Genomic DNA, 12,415 nt, shown 5'->3' with positions numbered 1-12,415 from the left:
TATTATACATCACAACATTCATACAAAGTGTTTACAAACTACATGACATGAGACTTTAGGGCATCAACCCCAACATGACCTAGGTAACTTGCTTGAATCTTGAGCTAACTATGAACTTCTGTTTATTCATGACTATCCTTAGATTTGCATAGATGAGTGTTGGCTCAACAGTGTCGGCTCAATAAGCCTCTCATTTCAGAGGTAAGACCGAGTAGATAGCTGGAGACATAAGGTTCAAGACGGAATTCACTCCTACCCATTTTTAATGGATAGTAGAGAGATTGTTCTCTAAGTACTGATTATAGGTCTTGAACAAAGGGCCTCACCCTCTCATTGGCCTGAGAGGGATTCGGTTTGATGATTGGATCACAAACCAATTATTCATTAGAGGATCAACAAAACTTAAGGAGCAAAATGGAATCTCGGGGGTAAAACAACATTTTACCCAGTCGTTAATACGAACAACCTGTGAAAGATCACCTTACTAATTACGATTAAATCAAGTGGACAAAAATATATCTATAGTGAGGGGAGTGCAATTACTAGGCTTTAGTGGAGTGATTTGGTAGTTAATGAATGTTGATTAATTTGGTTTAAAGAGTTTATTAAATTAATCTCGGATCGTTAAAGCCCATGATCTGCAGGTTCATTAGGTCCCCTGACTAGCTCACAAACGGATTAAATCTTATAATAGAGTGATAAGTAAATTTGAGACGTTCAAATTCGAATTAAGGGAATTAGTAATTATATATGATATAATTATACGTTTTATTATCGAATTAATGAAATTGGAGAATTGGATGATATTTAAATTTGATTTAAATATTAGTTATATGAATAGAGATTCATGTTTATGGAATTGGTGTTTTAATAATTTAAAATTGGATATTAAATTCTTTTAATTAATAAAATTAATTTTAACTAAAATTAATTGTTTGAATTAATTCTATTTAAAATTAAAATTTTGAGTTTTATGAAAATTCAAATAAATAAAATCAATTTTGATTAATTTAAGTTTTAGAAATTTAAATTAAAAATGTGAAAATTGATTTTAATGAGAAATTGATTTTAAATCAATTCCACTAAGTGGAATTATTCCACTTTCAAACTTTAATTCCCCTCAAAATTCTATCAATTTCTTCAAGTACGAGGTGTCTTGATTTAATGCATTCTGAATATATGCTAGATGTGAACAAAAGCCAGCTTCAACAACTGAGATTCCAGCCCATGCAATCCTATTTCTGGTTGAAAATATCTTGAAGAAGGGTTATTCATTTCTCAGCAAGAGAAACCAAGCTTTCTCTATAAGATCCTCCCTAGATTCAGTTCATTTTGATTCCCACAATTCAATTTAAGGTCCTAGAGAATAGTAGGGAAGATCTAGTGGTGGTCTACAACACTTTGGAGTGGGGATTCAAGCTCAATTTTGAACAATTTAAAGTCTTCAAATGTATGTTTTCTGAAACCCTTTTTCTATCTTATGAACATGCTTACTTAGATGCTAAAATTGATGAATTAGAGTGCTTAATGATCTTGATTTCTTCCGCTTATTGCATGCTAACTCCATCAGAAAGAGCTCTCAGTTTGAGTAAGTGTCTTGAAGCTCCAGTGTCATGTAAAACCCGAACCCTAATTACTTTAAGTAATGTGATGTCTTCTAATGAGCTAAATAATGTCATGTCTCGGGAAGGATAGAAGATGGAATGCATAATAAGCATATGAATGAGACAATGCCATCTAATAAGAAGTAGTGCTGAAGTAATATTGTGAGTGAAGTTACAAAAGGAAATTTTCTAAATCCTAGCCCTTCATCACCAATAGTGGGCTAGGTGGCATAAGGAGGGTTCATGCTGGATTTTGGGCGGTAATATAAGCAAGAAGGTCAAATTCATTGGGTCGGTTTGGATAGACTACTTAGGCTATTTATGTAATTCTAGTGGTATTCGAAAGCTCTGTGTGTCTAATTTCTGTGGCTAGGCTGCTGGAAGGAAAACTTGCCGAAATAAGGCCGGGGGGGCAAAATAAAAACGAAGGGTTCGTTTCTTAGGTGAATCTAGGCCATCAGTGAATAATTGAAGCTCTAGGACGAATTACGAAGCGTTTTGAGATAAAAATTTGAGGTAATATTGTTAACTCAATTATAAACAACTTTGTAGAATCAAACTTTTTAAGATGAGGCCTGAAAATCGAGTTATATAATTTTGAAAGTTGAACTGGAAATTGTTGAACAAGCAAGCAGCTACTTGAATTAGGCCAATGATGAAATTTTGAATCTTTAGATTAAAGGACGAGGAATTTTGAGCTAAAATTTTAAAATAATGTTGTTAACTCAATTCTAAACATGTTTGTAGAAGGAAATTTCTTCATGAGAGCTGGATTTTGAGTTATGAATTTTTAAAGTTGTAACAGAGGATCTGGGCATAAGCAGACAGCTGCTTAGGAAGATTAAGCAGGAAGCTCAAGAGCGAGAGTGAGCAAGAGCGAGAGGGAGCGAGAATGAGAAAGAGCAAGCGAGAGCGAGAGGTGGGTCTCGCTAGGGACAGAAATCTCGCTAGTTTGCACTGGATTTAGGTGGTTTTGCACTAAATCTCGCTGGAAAGTGCCAAATCTCGCTGGGAATGGTAAATCTCGCTCATAAGGATGATCTCGCTCATGTGGGTGATCTCGCTCATGATGATTTTCTCGCTAGTCATGCTGATTTTGTTGATAAAAGTTCCATTAGTAAATGAACTATTTGAGGTATTTTGCTAAGAATTCTAAGTAGTTTAACTGGGAATTATGTTCTTTCAATCAAAAAAGAGCTAGGAGAGGCGTATAACCCGTTAAGAGGCCAACGAGCTGTGAGTGACTATGTGATGACTTACTGTTTTAATGATTTAGAAACTGTGATTTCTTGAAGATATTTCTCATGCTAAGTGTTTAAATGAAGTGTCAAGTAACGTGTTTGTGAAACTGTTTCTCATGCTAAGTAAAGCATGTTTTCCATGAAATTGATATGATTTAAATATGTTATTTTGTCCAAATACTTTCAGCATGTTTAAGTAACTCCATTTTATGATGAACTAGTATGATGGATGAACAAGTATGATAATTTGAAGCCTTAGTGTTCAACTAAATGTTTATGACTAGTTTTACTTAAAACGCGATACCGAAGGACATTTGAGAAGGTATCCGCCCAACCAGATGCCGAAGAACATTTGAGAAGGTATCTGACCAACTTGGTACCGAAGGACATTCGAGAAGGTACCGAACCAACTTGATACCAAAGGACATTTGAGAAGGTATCTTAGCAGCTCGATACTGAAGGACGTTTGAGAAGGTATCTGAGCAGAAATACCTAAGGATACTGAAGAACAATGAGAATGTATCCTAGTCAAGTACTTAAGGATACTGAAGAACAATGAGAAGGTATCCTAGTCAAGTACCTGAGGATACTGAAGAACAATGAGAAGGTATCCTAGTCAGGTACATAAGGTTCGACAGTACTCAGCTATAATCACGTGCACGTAGGTAATACAACGTCAAGGGACTGAGCAAAAGGGGTTCTCCCCGACTAAGATTGATGTTGAAGGTTAGAACTAGTAGTTCACTCTCAACTAAGGATAAATGCAGTCGTATATTCTTCTACACTAGAAGGATAGTTTGAAATTTCTAATACTTATGAATGTTTATCAATGCATGATGTTTACTAATGTATGAGTTTCCAAGTATGTTTTCCATGTCTAATGCATGCTAGTGGTTTTACATGCTAGTTCAATATGTTTTAAGCCAACTTATTTCGAAAAGTATGAAACATGCATTAGGGTTAAAGCTAAGGTTGAATGAAGCTTGACGTACTATGTTTTAAATACCTAAGGTTTCCAAAATACATGCGTTGGTATTTCTAAACATAATGAATAGGGATACTGAAGGTAGGGAAGGTATCTGAATAAATGTACCTAGGGTGTTGACGGTACATAGCAATCTCCATGTGTATATAGGTGGGTCTGAATGAGAGGCCAAGGTATGGGTCTTGGCCGATAATAGACGTTGGGAGCTAGAGCAGTGTATGCTCGTCCTCAACTAGGGATTAATGATGATTATTGATGTTTAAGAGTTGTTATCAACGTTTATGTTTTAAAGATGTTGCTCGAGATGCCATCGGTATGTTTTAAGAGATCGACGTAGGGATCTCTTCTAGCCATAGTTTAATATGAACAGGTTGAGGTAGAGGTTTCATCTGGCCATGACTTGATGTTGGGAATTGGAGCAGTGAATGTTCATTCTGAACTAAGATTCAAGTTTCAGATACAATGGTTTAAAAGATTTTATGTACACGTTTTTTTGATATATTTTAAGTCCCAGTATTATGTTTTCAAGCATAAGATTTACATTTTATCAAGTCACTCACTGGGCTCCTAGCTCACGTTTTCAAATGTTTTCTTTCAGGTAGCGGTCAGTTCCCAAAAGACTATTCTGCTGCTGCTCTGCCACTTAAAGAAACAGGTTGAAGGAAGCATAATTGAAGACCTATGTTAGTTAGTACACATGTGTCTGTCTAGTGACTAGTATTCTTGATGAGGCTCACTAGATTGTAATGTCCATGTGTGAACAGTGCTGTGAAACCCTGTAGTGTAAATGTGTTAAGTTCTGAGTTAATTTGTATGTATTCAGGGTTTGAGCAATATTTAATAGGTAAGATAGGCAGTAAGTGCCAGCAAAAGGGTTGGTAACTGCTGTAGTCACCATTCCATCCAGGTTAGGAAGGTAATCTGGAGCGGGATATGACATGTCAAGTATCCAGTCAATTTCATTTTTCCATCAACTTGGCTTCCACAATAGCAGCTATTATGTCATAGCAAGATTAGCTTATGGTGTGGGTCACCAATTTGGCTTCCTTTCCTTTGATTGCATTGGTAGGATTTGTGCCTAGGATTCCCGCAGACATAGCAAATTAATTTCTTCTTTTCAATCTTCCCACCAACAACTGCGTGATGTCCCTTCTTCTGAGAGGAATTATTCTTTCAAAACTGCTTCTTGTTATTTTTTAACCTGTCTTTTTTAATAGTAGAAGATTCAACCAAGTTAGCATAATTGAATTCAAATTTCTAGAAATTAGCTTATCTTTTAGCTTGTTGGCTTCTTCCGTGCACATGTGATTGATCAGCTTCTAGAGTGTCAGATCCTACTTCTTGTGTTTCAGATGGTTTTTGTAGCCGCTCCAGGATGGGGAAAATTTCTCAAGTAGTACATTTGCTTAGAGAACCTCACACATTTTCATGCACTCAAACAGAACATTGGCCACCAAATTTTCATATTCATAAATCTGCTTCACTATAGGTTTCTCGTCCATCATCTGAAATTGTAGTCATTTAACAACGATGTACTTCTTGTAGCCTGCATCATCTCCTCTATATTGGGACTCCAACGTATTACAAATTACCTTTGCTGACTGTTAGACCATGAACAGATCGAACATCAAATCTGTGATATGATTCACCAGATGGCCATGGACCATTTTATTGTCTTTCTCGTATTTATTAGAATCGATGGTGGAGGACTATTTTGGTTGGTCAGAAACAGCAAGGGGTTCTTTAGAGGATTTTGGATCAGAGGCATTTGTCACCTTATTGATATTAACTGGCACTTTTGTGATGAGGATATAATCAACCTCCAACTGCTCAAAAAAAATCAATAATTTCTGAGACCAGTAGCGGTAGTTCGCTCCATCGAGTGGTTCGAGCTTCGAAAGATCGAGGAGGACCTTACCATTTTTTTATCGACATCTGGAAATAATTGCTTTCTGATTGTTAGAGCAGATGTCGTGAAGAGTTGTTGTGCCATGGAGGAACCACTACCCTAAAAGCAATTGTGATGTGACCTTGGTGTTAATCACTATGTCGGTTGCTCCTCAAGGTTAAAGTAGCCTCCGAATTCAGGCGTGCACTCGCTAGAAAATGGACTAGAATCGAAGAAAAGTTTGCTCATAATAGAATACGAATGAGAAAACAATAGTATGAACATATAGATCTGTCTCTCCCATACCTGATGAACCTGTTAAGAATAAGAAGAATGGAAACGGAACGACTAGGATTTGGAGAAGAGGAAGCGTTCACAAACATAAATGTGCAAAATAATAAAACACTCATAAACTGGCAAAATAATAAAACATTTAATTAGTTCTTTTTCACACAAGTGCAATTATACTTGACTAAACAGACACATGCATGTAGTAAAAAGGTTATACTTCCATCACCAACACACTTTGGATTTACATCTAGCATGCCTTGGTATTTATACCCTCTAGGCATTGCTAAATTTTCCAATGTGGAACAAAACTTTCCCACTCTCTCAACTTTTGCTATGGGCCTAAGTCCAAAAGTCATTTCCAACATGTGTTAATAACTAAAGGGATTTTTACATAAAAACCCTTTTTAAGCTCTATATTTAAAAAATGTGTTTAAATTTGAATTTTTTCAAGAAATACTTTTACTATTATTTTTGGACAATTTTACCCTTTTTATTATTTTTATTCTCAATTTATATATATATTTCCCTATTTTCAAAACTTTCTTAAATGGAGAGAGAAACTATATTTATTATGGAAAGAATATTCATTTAATATGATTTTTTTTCATATTTTCAAATGGAGAGAGAAAATGTATTTATTTGTTGAGATTTTCATTTTATTTAATTTAATTGGAGAGAGAAAATGCATTTAATGAATTTTTTTCTATTTTTGTTGGTTTCACGTTTTTTTTTATGTCGTTTCATGGTCATTTAAAATATACCTCAGAACATTTGTTAGGTATTTAAAAATATTCTAACCAATAAATGAAGTATACCATAGTATATAAATTCAATGCTTTATATAAATCATCATATAATGCATTTTTTTTCAATTGTAGAGATAAAATGCATTTGATATATTTTTTTTCCATCTTCATTTGGAGAGAGAAAATGAAATTAAATATGATTTTATTTCCCATTTTGTTTTTCATGTCAATATTTGTTATTATGTGAAATGTTTTATTGTTTGTTCACTTGTACATGTAATATATTTCGTTGTTTATTTGGAAACATTCTAAAAATATTTATGAAATATATTGGTAAATATATTTGATATCTATTCAAATATTCATAGTTAATTTTAATTATACCTTAGAACATATGATATCTACTCAAATATTTATGGTTATTTTTAAATATACCTTAGAACATGAAATTTAGAACATATATACAAGTGTGTATATATCATATATCATAAATTCAAGGTAGTCAAAAATTAACAAAAAAAATATCTACCATAATATATAAATCACAAGTGGACTTGATGTTCAACATAGAACATATATCACGAAACAAGAAATCTAAATACAAAAATCATCATTGTTTATACAAAATAAACGATTATATATATCACAGTTATATCATCATCGTTTATATTAAACCCCCACTATCGACCGGATCTTCTTGCCTAACTCCGTAGACTGGATCTGTCCGAGTCCGCGTGCGGATCTGCTCGTGCCTGGTGTCGAAAGCTTTGCCATGTTGTCCGTTTGCTCAAGCATGCGCCACCGTCGATTGGATCTGCCTAAGTCCACGTTGAATTTTCTCGTGCCTGGTGCCGAAAGCTTCGCTTCGCATCATGCTGTCTCACGTCGTCCATCTGCAACCACGTTGTTGTCTGCTCGAGCCCACACTGAAGATTCTCTCTCCCCACGCCGTTGTCTACTGCCTGCAACTCACACCGTCGGAAGGAGAAAAGAGAAGAAGGAAGAAGAAATGAGTGTGAATTATGGGAGAGAGAACATATGCATGGGAGGGAGAGAATATGCATGATATATATATATATATATAAAACATAGGTGAGGGCTAAATTGTAAACAGCCACTTATATTAGTAAAAATAGGGAGGTCAATGGATATTTTTTTTTGTAAAAAATGAAATATTCAAGATATTAACGTAATATGTGTCATAAGCCTTTTATGTAGAAATCTCATAATCAATCACGTTTCTTTTGTGTTTGACTAATTATAGTTTTGATAAGTTTTAAGAGAAGATTGTTTTTATTTTTGGAGTCTTATAGGATACTTTAACTTGAAGTTTTGGTTTATATCTTGTCGTGACAAAACTGGTGTAAGAATTAAACAAATGAGAGCGAAATAAGAGTATCTATCTATCTATCTATAAAAAATAATATCTTTATAATTTGTTTTAAATTTGGTTCTTTTCGAACTTGAAAAAATCTCAAACAAATTGATCACTACACTAATAACATGATCATTTTTAAACTTTTTTTGTAAGGCCAAGTGTATGTTTGTGAGTGATTTTACAATTGTTAAAATCATTTTTGTCATAGTCATAATTTCTCTGTAACACACTTTTACTCATTCAAAAATATAAACTATTTGATTTTTCATTTTTAAATACAATTTTTATATTATCAATATTAGTTTTGAATTATTGAAAATGTTTTAGAACTATTTTAAAAATGCAAAAGTGATTTTAACTATTTTTCAAATCACTCCTAAACATTCTCTAAGAGTATTAATGCAACTGTTTAAAATTTAAAGATATTTAAAACGAGTAATAATAGTTTGTGTTCATATCTATCATTCAGTGTATTTTTTAAACTTCTTGAAAGTTCAAGGATATTTTTTAAACTTCTTAAAAGTTCAAAGGTATTTTTGAAAACAAATACTAACAGTTTCCATCCAAAATAAACGGTAATGGTACTTTTGAACTGTTCTTTAAAGTTTAAAGGTATTTTTTAAACTCTTGAAACTTCAAATGTATTTTTGACATAAATTACAAAGTTTAGCGGGATTTTGTATAATTTAACCCAAAAAATTATTATTATTGTTATTATTATTTAGCTTTACTTTTTTTTTCTTTAGATAGCACTGCAGTTTCCGGCACTCCCACACTTCCGCCTGCTAATTTTTTATTGTCGCCCAAATCCGCTTCTGTTCCGCCGTTCTGGGGTCGCCGCCGCCGTCGATCTTCGCCGGAGATCTATTGCAGTAACTATCGCCGGAATCTACATCTTCTTCTTCTTTTTCCTCCACCGAATTCCTCATCTGGACTGTTCTGTAAGTGGAGTTTCTTCTTCATATTTTTTTTTCACACTTAATTTCTCTTCCATTCTCCTTCTTGAGCTTCTGCTTCGTCAAATTTCAAAGTTAAATACCTTCCATGCTCCAATGTTTTTCATATCTTTTGCCCCATTAAAATTTACATGGCTCGTACTTGAGGGAAAAATTTGAGTTGCGCTTCATTAATGTGTAGAAAATCAATGGTCGTCTTTTTAATTGTTTGTCTGTGTTGGAACCAGTCTTGCAGTTGGATATGCATTAATTCAGCTGGGTAGCGAGCGTTTTGATATTCTCACATGGCTTTGCCCACCAGATGTTTGAGAAAATGCCAACTTGTATTTTGGGTTCTTTCTATTTGTAAACAAATTTAATGATACACGTTTCATTAAAATCTTCAGTCCATTATCATTTTTGTTGATTCGATATATTAAGAAAGCCAGATGTGTGGTTCTTAATCTTTGATAAAAATTGAATATTACTTTGTTGCAGCATCATTGTTATCTTGGCTGATTTTTGCATTTGCTTGTTTCAGATTTATATAAAATCATCAACTTGAATTGGAATTCATTCTTGTTCAGAGAATTTTGGTTGCAATTTTCCTTGCTGGGTTATCTGAGTTGAGTTATCACAGCTTATGTAATCATTTCTAGGGAAAACTTTAGGAAAGATGAATGCTTTAGTACCAGGCAGGTTATTTCTGTTTGCTGGAGAGTCGTTTCCCTTCCATAAGTTACCGCAAGTTTGTCGATCGACTTTGTTTCACAGTGGTGTGTTTTGTCTTAACAAGGCTGAGCTGAACCATGGACCCCTTACTCTTGCCAGCCTTGGGTTCAAAAGTGAGTTTCAGAAGACAGGCAAGAGCAAAGTGAATAATAAAGTTACCGAGTTGGATTCTCCACAGGATATCTCGAAAAGTAGAGTAAAGATTGTACGGAACAATGAAAAGAAGGTTGTTGGAGCGAGAAATTTGGTAGAAACACAGATGGCTCCATTTGCTGCCAAGTCATTTTCTGAGCTTGGTTTGGCAGATTCATTGATAGAGAGGTTAGAGAGTGAAGGATTCACAGTTCCTACTGACATTCAATCTGCATCAATTCCCACCATTTTGAAAAAACATGATGTTGTCATTCAATCTTACACGGGTTCTGGGAAAACATTGGCATATGTTCTTCCCATCCTTTCAGAAATAGGTCCGTTTAAGAATACAGTTTCGAGTTACAATGATGATCCTGGAAAGAAAAAGGAGATAGAAGCAGTTATTGTAGCTCCATCAAGGGAGTTGGGAATGCAAATTGTGAGAGAGGTTGAGAAGATATTAGGACCTGCAAATCGAAAAGTAGTTCAGCAGCTTGTTGGAGGTGCGAACCGATCAAGACAGGAGGAAGCTTTAAAGAAAAACAAACCTGCCATTGTGGTTGGGACACCAGGAAGGATTGCAGAGATTAGTGCAGCAGGGAAGCTTCACACCCATGGTTGTAGCTTCTTGATCTTAGATGAGGTAGACGAACTACTTTCCTTTAATTTCCGGGAAGACATGCATCGTATATTGGAACATGTTGGAAGAAGATCAGGTGCCAATTCACCAGGATCAGAAAACACTCAAGCAAGAAGGGCAGAGCGACGGTTAGTCATGGTGTCTGCAACAGTGCCATTCTCCGTAGTAAGGGCAGCTAAAAGCTGGGGGTGTGACCCTCTTCTTGTCAAGGCCAACAAGGTTGCCCCCCTCGAATCGGTTCCTCTCTCGGGACCTGTTAATCTGAGAGTGCCTTCTTCTGGATCAACGTTGAATTCAACTTTGCAGAGTAAAACTGCCATTGACACTCTACCTCCCTCTTTAAAACACTACTATTGTACATCAAGGTTGCAGCATAAGGTTGATGTGTTAAGACGATGCATTCATGCACTCGATGCGAAATTCGTGATGGTTTTCATGAACCACACAAAGCAACTAAGGGACGTCGTCTTCAAGTTAAAGGCTCGTGGGATAACTGCGGCAGAGCTACATGGGGATCTGGGAAAACTTGCAAGATCAACTACGTTGAAAAGTTTCAAGAATGGTGAATTGAGAGTTTTAGTGACCAATGAATTATCAGCTAGGGGTTTGGACATTGCTGAATGTGATCTTGTAGTCAATCTGGATCTGCCTACAGATTCAATTCACTATGCACATCGAGCTGGCCGGACGGGTCGGCTCGGAAGGATGGGAACAGTGGTGAGTATTTGTGAGGAGCCAGAAGTGTTTGTGGTGAAGAAACTGCAGAAACAACTTGGTGTGCCCATTTTAGCCTGTGATTTTAACGAGGGAAAGCTTGTTGTGAATGAAGGAGAGAAAATATAGAAGCACAATAGAAATTATGTATGTTCGATTGGAAGCACTTTTCAAAATTCTTTATGTTTGGTTAGGGAAAATATTTTATATAAAAAGTGCTTCATTTAGAATTATAGCTCTCAGAAGTTATCTCGAATTCGATCTAAATTATGGGTATATTCATGATTTGGCATATGATCTCTCGACCCCTTTTAACTTAACCTTGTATGCTTTAATTTCTGCTACGTTGAACTAAAAAAAACAAAATTGCAGTAGAGTGTTAATGCAACGTTTTTAAGCCATTTTCTAATTTTCAAACATGTATAATTATATATTATTTTAATTTTTTGTACTGGTTAAAATACTTTTTTTTTCACACATGTATGCTTGTACATAACAAAAATACCTTTTTGTTTTTTTTCAGAAAAAATTATGGGTCATTTTTAAAAATAGAAAAATAAAATAAAATATTTACAAAATATAATAAAATTTTAAAACTAACCATTTCTAGCGTCTATCATTGATAGTTCTAAAATTTTACTATATCTTGTAAATATTTTTCGACAGTTTTACCATTTAAAATAATTTTTCAAAAATTATTTAATAATTATATCTATTTTTAATGACATTATTTTAAATAACAAAACTGCTAAAAATATTTACAACTAATAGCAAAATATCACAATCAATCTGTGATAGATAGCGATAGACTACTACCTGTGTCTATTACAAACAACTATTATTTTCTATGGCAATCTATCACAGATAGACTGTGATATTTTACTATTATTTGTAAATATTTTGGTTCATTTTTCTATATTTGAAAACAACCCTTTTTTAATCTTTAGTAAACTATTTTGAGATTATTAATTGTATAAGAAAAATATGGTTCTATTTCTTTAAAAAAAATTATGAATAATTTTAAATTTCATGATTTTTTTTTAAAAGTTACTCTATAAACTTAAGTGATGATTTACATGTACTTTCTCAATTAAGATCGGAAGTTTGATCCTCCATCTTGCAATTGTCA

At 34.3% G+C, this 12,415-nt stretch overlaps 1 protein-coding gene across 2 annotated transcripts; it reads left to right on the top strand.

Annotated features, from left to right (window-relative positions):
* Positions 1–8,843: 8,843 nt before the first annotated feature.
* On the top strand, positions 8,844–11,578 carry EMB1586 (P-loop containing nucleoside triphosphate hydrolases superfamily protein). Of its 2 annotated transcripts, none has more exons than XM_039050000.2 (2): positions 8,844–9,074; positions 9,610–11,578. In XM_039050000.2, exon 2 carries the CDS (start codon positions 9,745–9,747, stop codon positions 11,413–11,415), a length of 1,671 nt encoding a protein of 556 aa, XP_038905928.1. In that variant the 5' UTR covers positions 8,844–9,074; positions 9,610–9,744; the 3' UTR covers positions 11,416–11,578. The 2 variants fall into 2 exon arrangements, with proteins under 2 accessions (XP_038905928.1, XP_090163761.1); XM_090307635.1 differs by having other exon boundaries at positions 8,878–9,074; positions 9,317–11,578.
* The last annotated feature ends 837 nt before the right edge of the window (positions 11,579–12,415 follow it).

This window comes from Benincasa hispida, chromosome 11 (genome assembly GCF_027475165.1).
Source record: "Benincasa hispida cultivar pf3 chromosome 11, pf3_genome.v1.1, whole genome shotgun sequence".
Taxonomy (NCBI): Eukaryota; Viridiplantae; Streptophyta; class Magnoliopsida; order Cucurbitales; family Cucurbitaceae; genus Benincasa; species Benincasa hispida.
This window is presented reverse-complemented; position numbering and strand designations above follow the sequence as displayed.

What these genes read in the sequence shown, in the direction of transcription:
- EMB1586 (XM_039050000.2), top strand. Translation starts at nt 9,745, where the DNA reads ATGAATGCTTTAGTACCAGGCAGGTTATTTCTGTTTGCTGGAGAGTCG.